Source organism: Lampris incognitus, chromosome 11 (assembly GCF_029633865.1).
Source record: "Lampris incognitus isolate fLamInc1 chromosome 11, fLamInc1.hap2, whole genome shotgun sequence".
Lineage (NCBI taxonomy): Eukaryota > Metazoa > Chordata > Actinopteri > Lampriformes > Lampridae > Lampris > Lampris incognitus.
Window position 1 is genome coordinate 25,479,038 of NC_079221.1, and position 23,219 is coordinate 25,502,256.

A 23,219-nucleotide genomic window follows, 5' to 3' on the forward strand; every position below is an offset into this window, starting at 1 on the left:
ATTAACAGCTAGAATGCCAAAGGTCTGCAATGCTGTAATTGCTGCAAATGGAGGATTCTTTGACGAAAGCAAAGTTTGATGTAAAAAAAATCTTATTTCAAATACAAATCATTATTTCTAACCTTGTCAATGTCTTGACTCTATTTTCTATTCATTTCACAACATATGGTGGTGAATAAGTGTGACTTTTCATGGAAAACACAAAATTGTTTGGGTGATCCCAAACTTTTGAACGGTAGTGTATATATATATATTATATATATATCATGGTCCTACTTTTGTTTATGTACTTACCATGGTTTAAAGACGGTACTATGGTACTTATACCATACGGTTTACTGCCTTAATGCTGTCGAAAATGCCGTGGTAGATATACCATGGCAGTTGTACAATTACCACGGTAAACTTGTACCGTAGCGCATACCATACGGTTTACAATCGCAGTATATACGATAGTGTTGTCAAAAATACCGTGGTAGATATACCATCGTAATTGTTTATGGTACAATATGTGAATATGGTAAATTTAAAAATATACTAATGTTATAGAAAGTATGGGAAATAAAGGAAAGAGATTTGTTTGTTAGACAACTGGATTAACTTTTTTATTTTCTTCCCTCATTCTTTGTTTCAGCCTTTATGTGGAATTATGACTCATCTAATCGAGAAAATAGAGCCCCGGTACTGTGGAAATTTAACCAAATCAAGAAGAAAAATCGAAACGGATGGCGGTCCGGGAATCTAACCTTTTCTTCCGCCAAGGTTGTGCGGAGCCATGCGTGCTTCATGTTGCGACATCTTCTCTCCATTTCCAAGGCAAGCGGTGTTGCAAGGGGTTGTGAAATCGGTTTTAATTTAATGATTACAAGAATATGCTTTATTAAGGAAAAAGACAAAGAAAGCCATTAATGATTGTGGAATGTATATGTTTTTAGTCAGGTGTATGTGGATAGTCATTGACATTTGCTACTCTACAATGATTCTGTTTTGATAATATGAACACAGACATCGTCAGTATTGTGACGTGCATGGATAAGTAGATACTGTGCAGAGGAAATGTGAAACGTATTCCTGTCTCCCCGCCTGCCGCCCAATGACTGCTGGGATAGGCTCCAACATCCCCGTGACCCTGAGAGCAGGACTAGCGGTTCGGACAATGGATGGATGCAATATTGTAAATGAAATAAAGCTTTTGAGGAGGAAAAAAAAGATTGCGAAATCAGCAAAGGGGCGTTCCTCGAGGTGACAGTTTGCGGAAGTGCTTTGGTCTTCCCGTAGACAGGGCAGAAATGTTTTTTCTGTCCGCGAAGTTTTGTAAAATAAAACCTCAGCGATATGTGAAATGACTCCATCATGCTGCTTGTTTTACTCTGGATTCACGTCATCGGAAAAGGTAAAGCTTTTTTCTTTCCCCCCCGATTCGGTCTACCGTTGGCGAAAATAGTAGCTAGTAACCGTGGGCACAGACATTCGTGAAATGAGCATTGACGAATATTGGCCTCCCGTTCACTTCCATTCTATGCCAGTTATGAATTAAACATCCGCTTCCGGTGGGGAAGGAAATTTGCATCTTCGCTTCGCGTGAAGTTAAGTTTTGGTGAACTTTAACGGCGAATCCTCAGCCTCAACCGACCCCACTTGGCTGTATTTGGCCAAGATGGAGGAGACTTGTGGTTGCTGTGTCTAACCAGCCGGTATTTTAACATTGCCCATGAAAACTACAAACTGCCCCAGACGAGAGATGATGTCTCCAGACGAGAGATGATGTCTAGCTGGCAGTGAGTCGGGAGACACATTGAACGTAAATGAAAATGTATTAATAACATATTTCGCGGTATACAAATATAACTTGTATACCAGTGTTCCTCTTCCGTATTTGTCTGATACTTTGATATCATGTACAAGTGAAAACATTTATCTTTCTGCGGACTTAAATGTACATTTTCCCGTCACAAAACCAACAACCGCACATATGTGACCGACAACCACATACCATGATACGCAACATGATCCAGAAAGGGCCGGTGTAGGACTTTGTTCCAACCAGGCAATTACACACCTGACTGTATTAGTCAACCAGCAGTCTTTGCTAAGGACCTCGATTTGTAGACTCAGGTGTGCAACTGCTTGGTTAGAACAAGGACCTGCACGCACACCGACCCCTTCTGGATCATGTTGCCCACCCCTGACTCAAACGGGCCACAAACCAGCAAACTGGTTTCCGTGTGTGTCACATTCTGCACTGCCCACATTCAGCACAAGATACAAATCGACTCTGTGCATAAGTGTAGTCCGTTGACTTCCGGTTTCTACTGCAGTGGTCATACCAGTTTCCTATTTGTTGGCGTGTGCTATTGACAATGGCTTATTTTTCGCGACGCTAACACGATTTACCATGAATAAATGTCAACGACATGCACAGGATTTTCGACAAACTTTCACCTGTACCTATCAGTTTGTCACCTATCAGTTTTGCTGATAGGTACAGGTGAAAGTTTTCGAAAATTCTGTGCATGTCGAGCGGTCAGTGATGTCTCCCGCGGTGCGGGCGATACGGGTTCGCGTCCCGGCTGCGGCAGTTCCGGGGGTTACCCTCTGAATTCGCTACATTGTTGTCAGAAGTGGGATAGTGAGACCGCAGACCGCAAGGCCATCGGAAGCGTATGCGCCCAGAGGTGTGAAGGAGCTGATATGCTTAAGCGCGGGGACGCGCTTCCCGAAGGAGGGGGGTAGTGTAACGTGCATGGTGTGGAGTTAGAAAACAACGAGACAGGAGACGTGAGGGTAGACGTAGTCGAGGTAGTTTACTAGCTCCAACTTAGCATGTCATACATTCGACAACGACACTGAACTCAACTGTCAACCGGAAGCGGAAGTGCATTATCTGACCCCTCACCTCTTCCCTTAAAGGTACACCGTCCTCTTAGGTGAATGTCTCTTGTTACATAGATGTGGGTCACCACACAGGCCCCCCCAGAATTCACCTACACAAAACAATGCAAAACAGCAAAAGTGCAAGTCATGAACATAAAAATAGACTCTACAACAGAACAGTCAATGACACAGTGCAAAGTCACGGGGAAAACAGGTGATGAGTCGGGGGGCGGACCCTGCGGCCATAACGGCTGCGCTTCACAAGAGGGGAAACAGATGGGGCCGAAACCCGGGCCATAGGCGGGGCCGAAGCAGGAACAGAGGCAGGTGCCGGGGCCGACCTAGGAGGGCGCCCCCGCCGCGGGGGTAGGGCCAATTGCATTGGCTCCCCAATGTCCAAGTGAGCGGGCTTGAGACGGTCTATAGCGACCCACTCCGGCCTGCCCCCCACGTCCGCAACAAAGTTCTTATCCCCTGCCTCCAGGACGCGGAAGGGCCCGTCGTATGGGGGCTGCAGCGGGGACCGATGGCTGTCGTGCCTAATGAAGACGTACCTCGCCGATGGCAGATCCTTGGGGACATAGGACCGGGGGAGGCAGTGTTGAGACATCGGAACGGGAGCGAAGGCACCGGCAGCGCTCCGGGATGCACTGAGGTGAGAGGCGGCCGACCAGGGAGCCGTAGCATCCGGAAGAAACTCCCCCGGAACCCGCAGGGGCTGGCCATACACCAGCTCAGCGGATGAGGTCTGGAGGTCTTCCTTCGGGGCCGAACGCAGGCCGAGCATGACCCACGGGAGCCGGTCCATCCAGTCGCAGCCAGTGAGGCTTGCCCGCAGAGCGGCTTTCATGTCCCGATGGAACCGCTCACAAAGTCCGTTGCTCTGCGGGTTGTACGCCGTAGTGCGGTGGATCTTCACCCCCAGGTGCTCAGCGACCGCCGTCCAGAGCTCCGAGGTAATCTGGGAGCCCCGGTCGCTCGTGATGTCACTGGGCGTGCCGAAACGGGCCACCCAGCAGCCGATGAACGCCCGTGCTACCTCTGCTGCCGTCGTGGAGGACAAGGGAATAGCCTCTGGCCACCTGGTGGCCCTGTCCACAATAGTGAGGAGGAACGTATAACCACGGGAGGGGGGCAGGGGACCCACCAGGTCAACATTGACGTGGTCAAACCGCCTCTCTGGAACCACAAACGGCGCCAAAGGGGCCTTGGTATGGTGGTGCACCTTGGCGCGTTGGCACGCCACACACGAGCCGGCCCAGGCTCTAACATCCTTACGGAGCCCCGGCCAAACGAACTTGACGCTCACCAGCTTGGTCAAGGCCTTCACTCCCGGGTGGGAAAGGCCGTGGACGGTGTCGAAAACTCGGCGCCGCCAGGAAGTAGGCACCAGGGGGCACGGTTGACCGGTGGAGATGTCACAGAGGAGGGTGGTGTTGGCCGCGTCGAACGTCACGTCCTCCAGCCGTAGCGCCGTAGGGGTCGACCGGTAGTCTTGGACGGTCGCGTCCTTGGCTTGGTCCGCTGCCATAGCGGCGTAGTCGAGTCCCAAGTGAACGGCGTTAACAACCGCCCGTGAAAGGCAGTCGGCGACGAAGTTATCCTTGCCCGACACGTGTTTTATGTCCGTGGTAAACTCGGAAACCGCCGCGAGATGGCGCTGCTGACGCCCAGACCACGGTTCTGAGGTTTTGGCCATACAGAACGTCAGCGGTTTGTGGTCCACGAAAGCGGTGAACTGTCAGCCCTCCAATAAGAACCTAAAGTGTCTGGTTGCGAGGAAGAGACCCAGTAGTTCCCTATCAAAGGTGCTGTATTTGCGCTCGCTCTCACGGAGTTGTTTACTGAAGAACGCCAATGGCTGCCAGCCCCCCCCCCACCCACTGCTCACACACGGCCCCCACGGCGTAGTCGGAGGCATCCGTTGTAAGGGCTATGGGGGCGGCAGGCGACGGGTGAGCTAGCAGCGCAGCGTTGGCCAGCGCGGTCTTGGCGGCCACAAAAGCCTCGTCCATCCCCGAAGACCAGTCCAGCTCGTCCTTACACTTCTTACCCCGCAGGGCCTCATACAGGGGACGCATGATGTGGGCAGCACGGGGCAGGAAACGGTTATAAAAGTTCACCATGCCCAGGAATTCCTGCAGCGACTGTACAGTGCGGGGGCAGGGGAACATGGTGACAGCCTCAACCCTGGCAGGGAGGGGAACGGCCCCCTGTGGAGTGATGTGGTGCCCGAGGAAGGTGATGGACGACTCCCTGAACTGACACTTAGCTGGGTTGATGATGAGGCCGTGTTCGCTGAGCCTGTCGAACAGCTGTCTGAGGTGCGTCATGTGTTCCTCCGCCGACGCGCTGGCCACGAGGATGTCATCTAAGTACACAAACAAAAATGGCATGTCGCGGAGCACAGAATCCATAAGGCGCTGAAACGTCTGCGCCGCCCCTTTAAGGCCGAAAGGCATACGTAAAAACTCAAAGAGCCCAAAGGGTGTGATGACAGCCGTTTTTGGGACATCCAGTGGGTGGACCGGCACTTGGTGATACCCCCGCACTAAGTCGATTTTGGAATAGATGGCAGCGCCCGCCAGGTGGGTAGAGAAATCTTGTATGTGCGGTATGGGGTACCGGTCGGGGGTCGTGGCATTGTTTAGGCGACGGTAGTCCCCGCACGGGCGCCAACCCCCGTCGGACTTAGTAACCATGTGAAGAGGGGAAGCCCATGGGCTGTCAGAACGGCGGACAATGCCGAGGCGCTCCATAGTCGAAAACTCCTCCCTGGCTATTGCGAGCTTGGCCGAGTCGAGGCGTCGGGCCCGGGCGTAAACTGGGGGGCCCACTGTGGTGATATGATGTGCCACGCCGTGCTTGGCCACCGCCGAGGAGAAGGTGGGTGTGGTGAGCTCGGGGAAATTTGCGAGCAGGCGTTGGTATGGATCCCCGGTGGAGAGTGTGTTAGCGAGGCACAGCGATCCAGCGCCCCCAAGCGTGCAGGGGTATGACGCAAAAGAGACGGCATCAATCACGCGACAGTTTTTAACATCCACCAGCAGGTTGAAAGCACAGAGGACATCCGCACCTAGGAGCGGGGTGGATACAGCAGCCATCACAAAGTCCCAGCCGAAACGTCGGCCGCCAAAACACACGTCCACATGTCTGATACCGTACGTCCGAATGGACGTGCCGTTGGCGGCGTCCATCTGGGGGCCGTGACTGTCGGTCATCGTGTCCACAGCTTGTGCTGGTAGTATGCTGCGTTGAGCGCCAGAGTCAACCAGCAGCCGCCGGCCCGACAAGGAGTCTCTGATGAACAACAGCTTGCAGTCACGGCCGGCGCCCAAAGCCGTTAACGAGCGCCAGCCTTGGCGTTTCCCTGAACCCTGTAACTGCAGGGTTTGCGACACTGTTTTGCTTTTGCCCCAAACCTGGCATGGTAATAATGGAGCCCGTCGTCCGGTTGGCGGCGGGCTGTCACCGCAGCCGCGGTGTCCATATAGTCGTACACAGGTGGTGGTGGGGCGGTCTGGTGGGGTAGCAGGGCATGCACAAACTGTTGCCGGTTGGCCAGGAAAACCCTGTCTGCTTCAGCAGCCAGAGAACGGTAGTCCTTGGAGGCGGCGAGAGGAGAACTGGCCAGTGCTGTGCGTACAGGTGCGGGGAGCTGCCTCAGAAAAATGTGTGTGAAAAGAAAGGCCGGATCAGCCGGTCCCAGCACAGACAGCATTTTTTCCATTAACTCAGACGGTTTGCCGTCGCCGAGGCCATTCGGGACAGTAAACGGTCTGCCTTCTCCAGCTCCGACAGTTCAAATAGCTTCAGGAGGAATGCCTTTATAGCATCGTACTTGCCAGCAGCTGGCGGAGCTTCCAACAGTGTCATTGCTCGCGCCGTTGTCGACGCGTCTAACGCCGCCACTACGTGGAAGTACTGCGTTGCATCCTGCGTTATCCCTCTCAGCTGGAACTGGGCTTCCACATGTTGAAACCACGGCCGTGGATTATGCTGCCAAAAGCTGGGTAGCTTCACAGTAGCGGCGTAAATGCTAGCTTTAGCCATAGCCATGTTGTTATCACCGGCGTCGGGAGCGGGTACCGCGGCAGCATTATTCCCGGCGTCTTCGTTGTCAGACATACTCGTATTAGTAGTTCGATCACGTCGGGGTCACCAATGTGGAGTTAGAAAACAACGAGACAGGACACGTGAGAGTAGACGTAGTCGAGGTAGTTTACTAGCTCCAACTTAGCATGTCATACATTCGACAACGACACTGAACTCAACTGTCAACCGGAAGCGGAAGTGCATTATCTGACCCCTTGCCTCTTCCCTTAAAGGTACACCGTCCTCTTAGGTGAATGTCTCTTGTTATATAGATGTGGGTCACCACAATGGATAAGTAGACACGTTTTGGCTACCGGGTCGGACCCTTTAGTCTAGCGGTCAGGGATGTCTCCCGCGGTGCGGGCGATACAGGTTTGCGTCCCGGCTGCGGCAGTTCCTGTGGTTGCCCCCCGAATTCGCTACAATAGGCCATTGTCAATAGTACACGCCAACAAACAGGAAACTGGTATGACCGCTGCAGTAGAAACCGGAAGTCAGTGGACTACAGTTATGCATAGCCGATTTCGCCTCGGCAGGCGATGGTCATTCACCTGCATTTGTGCATGTGTGACCGTAGCCTAAAACATTTGCTTCCAGCGGCAAAGGAAGTTTGCATCTTCACTTCATGTGGAGTTCAACTTTGTTGAACTTTGAATGGGGAATTCGCAAATTTGCTTTGCTACTGGAAGTGAATGTTTTATTAACCCCTTCATTTGCATAGAATGGAAGTGAACAGGAGATGAATATTAGCCAATGTTAGTTTCGCGCATGTGTGACCGTACCATAACCCAAACTCTAACCCGTGCATCCGCACTCGGTAGCCTCCCCAACTAGATAGGTAGGATGTAACAACTGTGAATTCAATCCTAGGTCCTATAATGTGTGTGTACACGTGTGGAGTGACAAGAGTTAGGGAGCCGTCGTGACCAACCCAGCCTAAACATGGCCTCACTGAGCCTGCTGTAGATCAGCGTAGTGTTCAATTCATATCCTTGTTCTCTTCCATCTCTCCCAGTTTGTTCTGAGGTCCTGCCACCACTGCAAGATGTCCACATTGACTCAATGCTGAGATGGAGTCCTGCTCCTGAGCACAATAATGTCACATACACCGTTCAGTATCTCAGGTGAGGGGCCTCGATCTGTGTTTGCCTATGGCAACCCATTTGTCTGTGGAATGAGACCATATCTCTTTTTATAGAGAGATGTAGAAATGATGACAGTGGATTGTACCTCTGCCGCATCTCCTTTAGTGAGGGAAAGTTAGGAAAATCTTGGAAGTAAAGCATTTCCACGAAATTTCTTCATGAATGTGTTCATAGAGGTGTGTAATAACATGCATTAAAATGTTGAAATTCAACTCCAGGGGGAAACCCTGAAAAAACCTGATCAAAGTTGGGGTATTGACACCAGTATTAAAAAAAAATCAACTTCCGGTTTAGGAAAAAAGGCTACCAAAACATTTTTGTACATAATTTTCTGAACAAAAAAGTCTCTTGGGGTAAGTCTCTAACTCACTCGTGTGATTTTTTTATGATTTTTACAAGATTTTTTATTTTTTATTTTTATTTTTTTATCCCGTTCTTAAGGCCCTTTCCATCCACCCCTCCCAGTGAGAGACCCTTGTTCTTTAATTCATCTATTCTTTTATTTTCATTTTTTGTTTTGAAAATATTGTAGTAAAATAGAGAGGAAGTGGGGGAGGGGGGGAGTCCGGGTGAGGGTGATTTTTTTGAAAAAGATTTAGATAAATAATTTTTTATCATAACAAATCACAGCAATGCTGTAGAGACTTTTTTTTTCATGATTCTGAGTTGATTGCTAGCATTTCATTTTCTCTAGATCTACTCCTTAGTGGAATAACTGCCATGCCAACTTTTGCATATATATTTTTTTGCATTTATTACAATAGTTGCAATAGTCAGAGAAAATCTATGTCAAATGCTTCACAAGTCAATGTCTGAGTCTTCTTCAAGACCATCATGAATACCATTCTTGCATGTAATGCCTTTACAAACTCCACATGCTGAGATGCACTTGACACCATTCTTCTTGCAGCTGCATCGCCTGTTGCTGCAATCTCCATTACAATTACAGCTTGTGAACTGGAGGAGCTCCTCAGGAGCCATTGGGTCTAGTGTTGGAACTGGCTCATAACCATGAACACCGAATGTCCGTCCATAGTCACTGGGGTCCAGAGACATGCTCTGTAGAAGAATCCAGTCCCGGGTCTGTAGGTAGGCACGGAGAGAATGCTGTGCAGCTGCACCCTCTGTTGGAGGTAAAGTCTCTGGTTTGATCAGCCCAGCCGCTGCCTTCCGTGAGAACATGGTGTACCGAATTTCACCCTGAGTAGTACCTGGTCCATTGTAAATATATTGGAAGATCGCAGTTCCAGCCTGAACCACTACACCCTTGGTAGCATGAATGTCCATGAAGATGTCCATATGTTTATCAATGTCCCCTGCACAAAACCTGAAAAAGTGCATTTCAAGGTTTTTTAAAGATATTTCAATATACAAATATTTCACTAAAATACAATTACTTTTATTATTATAGGCCTACTATTATTACCTGTCAAACAGAGTTGTTTTCCCATGGCCAGAAATAGCAGAAACTGTATCACACCCAGTGAACGCATGACAAAAGAGCAGGTAGCGTCTCTTTCTTTCTGAGAGAGCTTCCCGGATCTTCCTGACATCATAAGAGCCCTTGGATGTGGTTAAGAAGAGTGGGTGGTTCGTGCTCGAGCTATGGTGCACCAGCATTACCAGCACATCTGCGTCTTCCTCTCGCAACTGTAAAGAGAGCATGTGAAAATATTTAAAAAAATCAAAACTCTTATTTTAAAGTAGTTAAGCAAATGAAAGTTAAATATCTACACAAACTACTGACCTCAACAGAGCCATCTTTAGCAGCAACCAATGCCTCTCTCACAATCGAAGTGTCAGCATCCTTGTCAGTCTGCTCCACAGTGATGTTAAGTTTTCTGAACGTTGAGGAGAGGAGGTGAATGAGTTCACTCTTGTTATGGATGTTGTCCAAGAACTTTGCTCTTGGTGTCCAGTGCATCATATCTGGTTGAATCTGGAGATCACAGCATGATTTCTTGCTACGTCGCATGTGGTCATGATCTTTTGGTGATCTGTTATAGCCATCAAAGACCACAATGATCCTTTGAGAGTTATAGCCAAGACGCCGCACGTACCTTAGGTAACTGTTGGCAATCTCCTGCCAAGTCTGGCCTTGTTCCCACTTCACCATGTAGAGAAGCCATCCTCCATCAACCCCCAAAGTGGAACAGGGTTGGTTAGTGAGTTCAAGTGGATCAGTCAACTCCTTCAGGCTAGTTTTGGAAAACCCTGTCTTGTTTGCCTTGTTCATTTTGTGATCTTTGTTGCTGAAAAGGGACAATGGGACGGGAGTTAGCTCATACTCCAAGCTTGTCTCAACTGTCATATCCCGTTGAGCAAAAATGATCAGTCAGTTGAACAACTTGAGTGAGTCAAGATGAATCTTCTTCTCGTTGATCTTGGAAATCTTTCTGAGTGATGACCGGGCTTGTACATTTGACTTCACCTCCATGGTTGATGTTGCTGACTGTCCATCCAGCTTTATCTGCATCTCTCTACCTACTTCAGCTGCTCTCTCCACATTAACTGAGTCATCCCCCGTGCTTGTGAATCCTGTAGAGAAAGATACAAGCATATTCTTGTCTCGATCGTGGTCGAATGGGTTGTTCTCTTCAAACCATTGAATGAAACGGGGTGTTTCCACTGACCCAGACAATGTTTAAATCTATATTGTCCCCAACGAACTGAGTGACTGCATTGTTTGCTTCCGCAACCTCCATGACCACCTGATTGTCACTTTCACTGGTGGTCGGAACCGTTGGATCCTCAAGTGCGGCATCAATCGCAGCCTCATCATTGATCTGGTCATCAGTTTCTTCTACAGTGGTATCAAGTGTGCCAGATGTATCTGGGATGCCATCTCCATTCCTGTCATTGAGGAAGCAGTATTTGTAGTTTTGTGTCTCTGAGTAAGACTCAGTGTATCCTAGCCGATGTAACTTGTCGATCATCCATTTTGACCCAAATCTATGATCAAGTTGTATGGCAAGCCCCATTTGGTATGGCAATACTCCTGATTGAGGCCGACGAGCCTTGATAAAGTTCTGCCCCCAAACAGCTACTCTTTCATCGGTCTTCACTATTGGTCTCAAGAACATCTGGAGGCTCTCAGGAACAAGTGCCAGCTGACTCTGGATATCAGCCATACTGTATGCAGTGGGGTATGACTTTGGATCTAGATTAATCATGGCGATGTCGTTGTATATGAACTTTAGTGCTGTCTTTATGATTTGTGTCTTCTCATCTCCTTGCTGAAGATTAGCATGATGCTCTCGCAGAATGTTGCTTGTGTTATCTTTGAGGCAGAGTACATCTGACCTTTTCGACTGTGATGTGAAGTACAGTGTGTCATGATATTTCTCTTGAAGTTTCATCCTTAGCCATTTCTTTGAATAAGAGAGGCTCTTATCGGGTGACTGATCAAACTGCTGCATCTTTTCGTGGACTTGGTCAAGCGTCATCACCTCATGCTCGAGTTCTGTGTCTAGCCATTCGCATAATTCAATAAAAACAACCTCTCACTCATCATCTATTTTCTTTTGTCCTCTCTTCCTTGGTCTTTCATCTGCAGTCTTGGAGTAAGGCATACCCGTTTCAAAAAGAAGTTTGCAGCGCAAATGATACAAGGTTTCTTCTGCTACTAAGTCATTGATCCCTTCCAGACGTCCAAGGACTTCTGTGCCCCAGTCATCTCCACGACTCCTTGCTATCTTCAGCAAGCTTGCCTTTAGTCTATCTGCAGTCACATTATCAGGCACTCTATATTTCTTTCTAGCGTCTGCTGGTTTATGTTCGTAGAGATGAGCGGGTTGGTTGCAAAGAATGCATACATTCTTGTACAGAAGCTGAACGGACCGTGAACTTGAAGAGGTGCATGCAGTTGATGCACTGATCTCAGAGCAAGTGCGCCTTTGCTTCAGCTTTGCTCTCTCTCCCTCTGTCTTTGATGCTTGAGCTGACGTCTTGGTGACCTTGACAAACTTGTTGTACAAATAATCTTTACACTTTATGTGGTATCTAAGTCTTCCTTCATTTTCATCCTTCTTCATACGCTCCAAAATTGTAGCATTTTCCATGGCTTCTGCATGTTTCAGTAAAGTAGCGTAGCCTTTAGAAGTTCCTTGCAAAAGCCTCTCATCTGGCGTTTCCACGCCTTCACAGAAGAAGCACTTGAGCAGAGGTAGGTTCACATCGTCTTCCATATTAGCCTACTGAAGACCCATAGCCTACACAAAGTAGAATAAAGACCGAATCTGTCATAGAGGCATAGTTTCTGAAATATTGTACTGAGGTGTAAAAGAATAGATTTGCTTAACCGTAACAATAAATTAAAAAAAAATCTGAGGCAGTACAGACTACACCACTTTAACCTAGCTAGGTAGTTAATGGAGCAGACAGCTAGCATTTAACTAAATAAATAAATCAGATGTAGGTTTTGGAGTATAGTGCACACATGAGAGTCAGACAACTTATGACAACTATGAGCCAGCTAACAAGTATTGTTAAGCTAGTAATGACAACTTTTAGTGGAAGTTAATATTTACGTTAGCCGATCATATTACTTGCTGTTAGCTAGCTAACAAGAACAAGCAACGTTATACCTTTTATGTAACAAATGAGAATCATCAGTGTTGTGCAGAGAAACATTACAGCTTGTTAGAAAAATTTTTGAGAATACGTACGTATCAGGTGTTGAAAGCAGTATATTCAGTTAGCCCTTGATCAATAGAGAAAAAGGATGTAAATGGCTTCAACATGTCGGGTGCCCTCTACGGCATGGGGGGGGTGATGAGTGGGAAAGTGGATGTGAATATTTTTCTACCAGGGTCTTGGTGAAAAATAAATGCTTGCAATCAACTTAGAATCATGACAAATTCCTAGTTTGACCCCTCAAACGTAAGTTAAGTCCAATTTAAGCTTTTTTCAATTTTCGAAAATCTGTTATCGGTACCCTGACTTTGAGCAATTTTTTCGGAGGTTACCCCCGGGAGTTGAATTTCAACATTTTAATACATGTTACTACACACCTTAAGGAACACATTGGTGAAGAAATTTATTGGTAACACTTTACTTCCCAGATTGGTCAAATTCCTGCTAACTTTCCCTCACTACTTGTTCTCCTGTCTACTTTCTTCATCTCTCTGACGATACCACGTCTTCTTTGCCAACCTCTTCCTCTGTATACTTGCCTGTACTTCCTCATTCCACCACCAAGTCTCCTTGTCTATCCTTTTTGAGTGAGCAATCCTTGTTAATTCTCCTCAGCTTTGATGCCCAACATTGGCAGGATGTTCCTGCTTGTGTCCAGACAAAGCTCACCTCTTGTGATGTTACTGTCACCAAGTCAAAGGAAAAGCACGGCTGTGTCAAGCTGCGTGTCCTCACAAAAAAACTTGGCCTGACTTCTACACCTGTTGAAGCCTGCAGCAAAAAGGGTAATGAACCAGGACCTGTGTGTGTGTGTGTGTGTGTGTGTGTGGGGAGGTGTATATATCAGATGTCTTAAGTCATAGATAAATATAGATGGATGGATAAAATGTGTATGTGTGCACCATTTTCAACATGCTTTATGTTTTGTGCCGCTCTATTGGACGTTAATAGATATTTACAATTAGACTACTTTTGCATTCAGAGGCATCATTTTAAAGGCACAGAAAACTAGGTAGTCAGAAAAATAGGTCCTGTTGGATGGTTCCCCTTTTACAGAAAGAACTAAAAGCCCATTCTTGGGAGGTGACTAAGAATACATACTTCCAAATGTTCCATATTGTGCAAGTATTTTCTAGGGAGTCTGAATGTCTTTTATTTGTTCTGGTTCCCCAGGTGATTCCTGTAGTCCCAGGTTTAATCTGACCTCACGACCAGGGTTCCTGACTGTGCATCTAAGTAGAAATCACAGTTTGGCTCTGCGGCACGCTGACCATGCCAAACATAAGATTTACTATGGCAAGGAGGGACAGGACCTACAGGTGAGAATTCTCATAGGCTTGTTTAAGACTATTTCTATGTAACACACTGTAAATTCTTACAAGATAAAATGAAAAGTTGTTCTTAGGGCTGTGGCTTGGCATTTAGACCACTAACCGACAGCTGAGTATACTCTCCATGTGATTAGTTAGCTAGATATTGTTCTCAGTTATGTTAGAAATAAATCATCTTTTACAGCACTTTACAAAGTGCTGAACAACTAAGAAAAATGGATTGAACACAACGGAGCCAAACCAGGAATGTACCTACTATTAACAGATTACATCTTAATGAATTTTGACACACTTTTTGCATCATTATTGCATTATTTAATTTCATTGGATATTGTAATTTAAAGATAGATGACAAGTTTCACACTAGACAAGGCTTGCATTGCGAAATGTGTGTTATTTACATTAGGTACATTATGTACATTGTTATGGAACTTTCACACACCTAAAACAGAAATTCAGAGTTGCTACTTCCTCTGAGTCTATCCGAGAGCTAGAGGAGGGGGTAAACTACTGTGTAAGGGTGCAGTTCATCTACCATGACAAGCCCCTTGGACCACCTGGCTGCACGCAGTGTACCGTCATCCCTGAATCGGGTAAGAGTTGGAGAATGGTGTTGAAACTGGTACTGAAGTATTTTTCTCTCAGATGCATAAACTACTTTTGAAGCGAATAAGTTTGAACTGATACATAATGTTTCTATGCATCTGAATTCGGTTAAAAATATAACCACTAGACCTTGACAATTATGTCTGAATGTAGAGTTATAATAATGTTCACTTGTATCTTTTGTGTGTGTGTGTGTGTGTGTGTGTGTGTGTGTGAGAGAGAATCGTGTACATGTATGGGTTTCCCAGGTGTAAAAAGAAAATATGCTGAGATCATTGGGGCTGTTGTGGCAGTTGTCTTCGTGGTAACTGTGTCAATAGCCATTGCATATATGATCATCTTCCAGTCCAAGAGAATTAAACAGTGGCTGGGACCCCTCTACCAAATGCCAGAGGTATGTACATATAGTTCTGAGCACATGCATAAAGACCTATCTGTGAGTTTTTAAATCCTACCACACCACATGGAGTGTAGGGTCAGGGCACAGAACACTGCCCCCCTGGGTAGAGGGGTGATTTACTGTTTATCTGTCGCCATGCCAAAATCGTGTAATTTCCTTTTTTGAAATCCTTGGATTGTTGACAAAATCCTATTTCAGACCACCAACCCGATTCCATTTTTTTCCTGGAAAATCCACCTTCACACACATCATTGGTTATGTCAGACCGAGATCTTATGATCACTTCATTTAAACTGAGTTTGACAATGGCAGTTGGACTATATTGTTCTGATGTGTCTCTTTTTTCACATTTTCAGTATTGATTTATTTATTTTATTTAACAAGACAAGTCAGTAAGAACAAATTCTTCTTTACAATGGCAGCCTGGCAAAAGGCAAAGCCTCTTGAGGGAAAGGGGTAGGGTCTAAAAGAAATGTCAAAAGTTTAAAAAGACAGCAGCATCCAAAAATTTCTAACACATCCACTACTTACATACAGTCACAACAAGCATTACATATAAAAACAAGCATTACATAAATGACATGCAATCTAGCACAAAAACATTGAGCAGGTAGCTAGCAGACAACATCAGGCAATACAACAACAGAACAAGAGTAGCATACACAAACAGGCAAAGCAAAACAGCAGAGGCAAGAGAGCAATGATATGCAGCAGACAGAATAAAGGTTAGGGGACATTAGTTGTACAGAAACAACTGCATGTATGAGTGAAAATTTCCATAATCGATCCCTTAAAAGCTGATATATGCAGATCATAAGTAGATTTCCATACCAGATCAGTCGAGACCCAGGTTACCAATGACCGCCACCAGTACTGTTGGCCAGCAGGGTGCAGGTGGAAACTATGCTACTGTTGAGTGAGGGAGAAGGTGAGGGGAAGGCATGTCCAGAGGCAGTGGGAGAGGAGGAAGTGTAGGAGTGTGGAGGTAACAGGCAGAACTTTGAAAGTTGGCACGATGACTGGCAAAGAGAGAGACCTGGCTGATATGATGGAGAGAAGGAAGATAGATGTATTGTGTGTGCAAGAGACCAGGTGGAGAGGGAGTAAGGCCAGGTGCGTTGGAGGTGGGTTCAAACTCTTCTACCATGGTGCAGATGGGAGGAGAAATGGGGTAGGGGTAATTCGAAGGAAGAATATGTCAAGAGTGTGTTGGAGGTGAAGAGATGTCGGACAGAGTTATGAGTATGAAGCTGGAAATCGAAGGTTAGTTGATGAATGTTATCAGCGCAAAACCTGTTCCAACTCCTCCCCTCTGGCAGGCACTACAGAGCATTGTACTCAGAAACAACCAGATATAAAATCAGTTTCTTTCCGCAGGCTGTCATTCAAATGAACGCTTAACACTGTCAACTGAATCCAACCATTTTGTGTATACTATACTGTACATTGTACGTATACTGCTACGCTCTGTCATGTCCATGTCCATTTACCTCAGGCATGTTTGTAAGTAACCTGCTAACATCCATTCAGCATCTCTGATATATTCTCTGCACCACTGCACCTTTTTTTTTGGGGTCTCCCCAATTGTACCCGGCCAACTACCCCGCTCTTCCGAGCCATCCCAGTCGCTGCTCCACCTCCTCTGCTGATCTGGGGAGGGCTGAAGACTACCATGTCTCCTCCAATACATGTGGAGTCGCCAGCCGCTTCTTTTCACCTGACAGTGAGGCATTTCACCAGGGGAACATAGCACGTGGGAGGATCACGCTGTTCCCCCTCCCCCCTGAACAGGCGCCCCGACCGACCAGAGGAGGCACTAGTGCAGCAACCAGGACACATACTCATATCCGACTTCCCTCCTGCAGACATGGCGAATTGTGTCTGTAGGGATGCCTGACCAAGCCGGAGGTAACACGGGGATTCGAACCGAAGATCCCTGTGTTGGTAGGCCATGGAATAGACCGCTATGCTGCCCAGACGCCCACCATTGCACTTTATCACCTCTTCTTTTGCCTGTATAAGTCAATCCTTGTGTATATCTCTGAAGATTATTGTGTTGTAGTGTTGTTAGTCTATGTTAAGTACACTGAGAGCCACGACACCGGAGTCAAATTCCATGTATGTGCAAACCTACATGGCCTGTACTGCTACACCCAATGTGACTCTTGTCCTATATTGGGTTTTTACAGCCAGCTAAACTCTCCCTTGCATCATATACTCCAAGGAACAGACCAGTGTTGTATATGGATGGGATTTAATAACAAGGAAGTGTGAAAAGATATTGCCACTCAAAGGGGTAGAAACTAGGTGATAGCTAATGATGGAGCATGAATATTGCTGTGTTGTCACACCATTTTCTTGTTGTCACAGGAAAAGGAAGTAGCTGAAACTGTAGTATTAACTATGCCGCTAGAAGGCAGGACTCAAGATAATGGAACTACTCCCCTAGCGGCAGGGAGGCTCTAAAAAGAAAGGAAATCCTTCCATTACATGACCAATAAACATGATTCTCATTCTGATTCATATGCCCCACAAGTTGGGTGTGAGATAGAAAAGAAAGAAGAATTCTGGAGTGAGTTGGATAAAATGGTGGAGAGTATACCCAAAGAGGAGAGAGTTGTGATTGGAGCGGACTTCAGTGGGCATGTTGGTGAAGGGAACAGAGGTGATGAGGAGGTGATGGGTAGGTATGATATCAAGGAGATGAATGCGGAAGGACAGATGGTGGTGGATTTTGCAAAAAGGATTGAAATGGCTGTGGTGAATATGTATTTCAAGAGGGGAGAGGAACACAGGGTGACGTACAAGAGTGGAGGAAAGTGCACACAGATGGACTACTATATCTTATGCAGGAGACATGATCTGAAAGGGATTGGAGACTGCAAGTTGGTGACGAGAACATAGCTAGACCGCATCGGATGGTGGTCTGTAGAATGACTTTGGAGATCAGGAAGAGAGTGAAGGCAGAGCCAAGGATCAAGTGGTGGAAGTTGAAGAACGAAGGCTGTTGTGCGGAGTTCAGGGAGGAGTTAAGATAGGCACTGGGTGGTAGTGAAGAGTTGCCAGATGGCTGGGCAACTACTGCAAAAATAGTGAGGGAGACAGCTAGGAAGGTACTTGGTGTGTAATCTGGACAGAGGAAGGAAGACAGGAGACTTGGTGGTGGAATGAGAAAGTACAGGAAAGTATAAAGAGGAAGAGGTTTACAAAGAAGACGTGGGATAGTCAGAGAAATTAAGAAAGTAGACAGAAATACAAGGAGATGCAGCGTAAAGCGAAGAGAGAGGTGGCAAAGGAAAAGACATATGGCGAATTGTATGAGAGGCTGGACACTAAGGATGGCGAAAAGAACTTGAACCGATTGGTTAGACAGGGACCGAGCAGGGAAGGATATGCAGCAGGTTAGGGTGATGGAGGATATAGATAGAAATCTGCTGACAAGCGAGGAGAGTGTGTTGAGAAGGTGGAAAAGAGTACTATATATATATATATAGCGTTTTTTATTTTGTTTTTTTGGAAACCGTCAATGGTGTTGATAAAAGTGCTCAACCAATATGAGGAGCGGAATATTAAGATAGATGTAGGGAAAAAAATCCCTTAATTCATAGCAGTACAAGCCTGTTTCGTGCGTCGCACACTCATCAGCTGAACTCAGCATTAGCAGCTGATGAGTGTGCGACGCACAAAACAAGCTTGTAGTGCCATGTATTAAAAGGTATATATATATATATAAGGCTTGAGTATTGCATTTTTTAGGATTTGTTTACGATTGAGCTGAACAGGCTATTTAGCAGAGCAATTAGTTTGAACACAGGCAATAAAACAGTGATCGCTAATATTGCAGAACACACCAGACTGGTAAATATGAGGGGACTTGGTGAAGATTACATCAATCAACGTGGCCTTTTCAGGGTTTTTGGGGTCAGACCTAGTAGGGAGGGATACGATTTGATGGAGGTTTAGGGAGTCAAACTGCAGGAATACTTTGTGAGATGCCTTGAGCTTGTCTTAGTTGAGGTCACATAATAGGATGAACTCTGATCTGGTAATGGGGGCCAGGGTGCTGCTTTAAGACTGCTAGGGTGCAAGCTGGTGCTGATAGGGGCCAATAACAGCCACTGAGAATGAGTTGCTATTTGATAGCTTGATGTTAAAACTAATAAATCACACTTTTTTGGGATGGATTTCACTAGAGAAATAGAGCACTGAAGGTGTTCTATGGTAAAAATTCCATCTGTTTGTGTATGCTGACTCTTATACTGTAAATGCAGATATATAACTATAAACTTCTCTCCCAATGAACAAGTCTATTAGAATAGACCCAACTGAAGAATGAATGAAGGATGTGGGGGGTAACTGCAAAAAAGATAGGGTTCAATGGGTTGTGCCAGATCCATATGTAGTTTAGGATATTTTGTCATTGAAATAGAAAGGTTAAAAAAGGTATGCAAATGAATGGGCAGGATAAGGGTTCAGGGACGTTCATCAGGTGCAATTGAACATTGAGTAAATGGGCACAACAAAGCCATGACAAAGCGATTCTTCCACACTGTTTCAAACCAAAGAAAATCCCAATTTAAAAATCCAGGATTTCGGTTTGGTGTATATTGGCTATATTTATCTGTGTATCTTTCTGTGTGTCAGTCTGTCGATCTGCGTGTCTGTCATCGTCTCTGTGTGTTGTTATGGCAGGCTCTATGCCCATCTGTCTTTCTTTGCAATAGGGAAAAACATGGCAGTTGTGTAGTATTGCAACATCATATCAGTTGAGCAGAGTTATGTTAATGTTAGGAAAAGGGTAATTCAAAAAGTTAGTCATCACCAGTTTCTGTTGCAGAGTGGATTCAAATTTGAATTACAGGCATTACTCAGCCATACAACTTCTCCATCTCTGGCCAGTATGATGTATTCTCACTCACTGATGTCTGTATGACTGATGCCCACATAAAAAATCTGCTGCACAAATACAGAACACACTGTTCAAGAAGGCAGACTCCTGTAAACATACACTCATCAAAAACATCAGCTATCTGATGAGATATATCTACATAATGTGAACTTAACATCTTTATTTTCCTCTTCCAGTTCATCCTGCAGCCACTTCCTGAAGACCACCCGCGCATATGCACCAGTCCCTGCATAGAAGACTTTGATAGGCTATCGTTTGTCAGTGAAAACAAAGATGTCCAGGGAGCATGAAAATTAAAACCTGCTGAGTGCATCCTGTCCTCTGTGTGGCTGAGGTCCCTCAGACCAAGCATAGGCGTCTTTACCAGTCCTTTTCAGTACAAGCTCCTCCTTTTTACCCACGCTACGTCTCACATGAACTTGGACGAACCTGTACCAGCTGTTTTCACTGGATGATATTCTGCATTTTTCAAAACTTTTTCATCAACATTTCTTGAAGCAAACATATTTTGTTTTTCTTTTCATTTTTCAGTATTAACATAAAACCTGCTTGGGGTTATGTATATTAAGTCCCATTTATTTCAGTTTGTGAGTTTACTACATTACAGAATAACTATTGGCTTGATTGATACAAAAAGGAGAAATGGTCTCATGAGATTTTGGACAAAATTGAGCCAAAAGTGAATTTTAATTATTACTTGGTCAAATTGTTCTCCTTATGTCAAACTATGGCCAACATTTTCATTATAATGGTTTAGAAGTTTGTCGTAGATTTTTGCTACCATACAGTGTGTTACTTTGTGTGCATGTCTCAGTAGTTATAGCAGCACTGCTCATTTGGAGTTTCAGTAACATAAAGCATTTTTGTATTAGAGAAACTGCATGACACTCGTCTCAACCAAGGAGGCCTATCTTTTTAAAACACGGATACTCTGAGAAGCAGATTTCAAATTAATTGTACTTCATGTTACTTGCTAATTTAGTGCTGTGGTCATCTGAGAAAAGTTACTGTGCCAACGACGGTTGAAGAGTCAATGTTGAAAAGGATGTAGGTTTGAAAAAATAAGAAATTGACTTGTGCCCATACTGTTCATTTGTTTCCTTTGTAACTATTTGAAAGAAGACCCCTTTGCGTTATCAAAGGTCTTTTCTCACTGTGGGAATGTAAAAACCCTCTGAGACGAGGCTATATGAAAGAATGAAGTCCACTTTACTTTGTCATTGTACAGGTTACATGGAAATTTGTCTTCTACATTTAACCCATCGTATAGGAACAGTGGGCAGCTGTGGTGCAGCGCACTGAGTCCTACTGCAGTTCTTTTTCATATTGCCTTGGTCAGGGGCACAGATCAAGGCATGCATGTCAGGATATTAATCCTATCATGCATGCCTTTTTGATAATATATAGATAAACTCTTCTTTTGAATCCGTCCCACATACTTTGTTTTCCCTATTTCACCTTGTGCCTCTTCTTCAAGTTCCTCTCTTATTTTGACCTTTGCCCATTATTGACATTGATGTTGGCTTCAACATTTTCTTCCTCAAGTCTCCGACTGGGCTGTGGTCACTGAGGGTTGTTCTGGCTCTGCCAAGTGCATGTGAGAATGTGCAGAGAATTACAGATTATGTGTACGAATACTAACTTTTTCATACATGCTGCGGTGTTTGTATTTTTTTAGATTTTTCAAGGTGGTAAAACTCCCAACAAAGCATTAAATGTGAAATACGAGAATGAGATGAATGGTTTCTTCAATCCCAGAAAGTTGAATCACTTCATCTGGACGCAAGGTTTAGTGCAGCGGTTCTCATAGTGTGTGGCGCCTGACAGTAATCAACCAAAAACCAAGTTAAGAAATTATTATGAAGCTTATCTTACTTTTGTACTGTTGGGTTCACAGTGAATGTGGTGGGAGATGGAGGCGAGACCAGAGTATATGTCTGAAAACTCTGGCAGCTGATACTATGAGACCCAACAAATTAAGAAAGACACTTAGAATGGGCGTCCGGGTAGTGTAACGGTCTATTCCGTTGCCTATCAACACGGGGCTTGCTGTATCGCATCCCCGTGTTACCTCCGGCTTGGTCGGGCGCCCCTACAGACAATTGGCCGTGTCTGCAGGTGGGAAACCGGATGTGGGTATGTGTCCTGGTCGCTGCTATAGCGCCTCCTCTGGTCGGTCGAGGTGCCTGTTCGGGGGGGAGGGGGAACTGGGGGGAACAGCGTGATCCTCCCACGCGCTATGTCCCCAGTGTCGGCGCTACGGGGGGGGCATTGGCCGGGCCTCGCCCCCCCAAATTAAAGTTGTGCCCCCCCGCCAATTACCCAGTGATGTGAAAATTAGTACTTAAACATCATGTAAAAATTAAAATTAATTAATGCACATAGCACATTGAAATACATAATCAATAATAATAATAATTAATGCAATAAAATGCTTAAATTTCGTGATTGTGGAGGAGCGGGGTTAACAGGACACCGGAGCGGAACATCAGCGGGTGATTTTGTCCATTCAGGTGGTAATTGCGTGTGACACACAGGAAAAAGATACTTTAAAAACGTGGCAAAATCGACTGAGCTAGCTAGCTAACTGTAAAATCATGATGGATATAAGAAAATGGCTCTCTCGTGGTACAAACAACAAGTCTACACCAGCAGAAAGAGAAAGGACAGGTGCTGCAACAACACGCGATCTGCTTGTAGCGTCTGTGCGCGAATGGAAAACAACGGGGGAAAAGAGCAGAGCACAAGTAAGGATTCTAAGCGCACATTCGAAGGTTAATTAGCAAATAATTAATAAAAAAATTCACAATCAAAGAATATTCAAATATAGAATGTAAATTTGACAGCCCCCCCCCCCCCGTGAAAACCGTAGGCCCGGCCGTCAGATTTGTTCTGGCGCCGACACCGTATGTCCCCCTGGTGAAACTCCACTGTCAGGTGGAAAGAAGTTTCTGGCGACTTCACGTGTATCGGAGGAGGCATGTGGTAGTCTGCAGCCCTCCCCAGGTCGGCAGAGGGGGTGAAGCAGCGACCGGGATGGCTCGGAAGAGTGGGGGGAGAGACACTTGGAGACATTACACCCCAGTCACGTCAATAAGCCACTCGAGTTCTTTCAGCGAAAACTTGGTGCACACCGTCAGCAGGAACATTGCTTTGTAAAAGCTGCACCAGTGAACAACGAAGTAGAGCACTGCGCGGAACTGTTCTCTTAATCCCGCCCCCCC

The 23,219-nt window shown here is 45.7% G+C and overlaps 1 protein-coding gene across 3 annotated transcripts; it reads left to right on the forward strand.

Moving 5' to 3' along the window:
- Positions 1-1,190: 1,190 nt before the first annotated feature.
- LOC130120763 (uncharacterized) lies at positions 1,191-21,720 on the forward strand. Of its 3 annotated transcripts, none has more exons than XM_056289482.1 (7): positions 1,191-1,393; positions 7,985-8,093; positions 13,365-13,534; positions 13,923-14,068; positions 14,532-14,673; positions 14,908-15,080; positions 20,172-21,720. In XM_056289482.1, exons 1-7 carry the CDS (start codon positions 1,354-1,356, stop codon positions 20,283-20,285), a joined length of 894 nt encoding a protein of 297 aa, XP_056145457.1. In that variant the 5' UTR covers positions 1,191-1,353; the 3' UTR covers positions 20,286-21,720. The 3 variants fall into 3 exon arrangements, with proteins under 3 accessions (XP_056145457.1, XP_056145458.1, XP_056145459.1); XM_056289483.1 differs by having other exon boundaries at positions 1,211-1,393; positions 14,935-15,080; XM_056289484.1 differs by lacking the exons at positions 1,191-1,393; positions 7,985-8,093 and adding an exon at positions 9,100-9,203.
- Positions 21,721-23,219: the final 1,499 nt, after the last annotated feature.

Excerpts from the sequence above, each read along its gene's own strand:
- LOC130120763 (XM_056289482.1), top strand. The coding sequence starts at position 1,354 with ATGCTGCTTGTTTTACTCTGGATTCACGTCATCGGAAAAG. Across the intron at positions 1,394-7,984 it reads GATTCACGTCATCGGAAAAG|TTTGTTCTGAGGTCCTGCCA; the intron begins GTAAAGCTTTTT and ends CATCTCTCCCAG. Across the intron at positions 15,081-20,171 it reads CCCTCTACCAAATGCCAGAG|TTCATCCTGCAGCCACTTCC; the intron begins GTATGTACATAT and ends TTCCTCTTCCAG.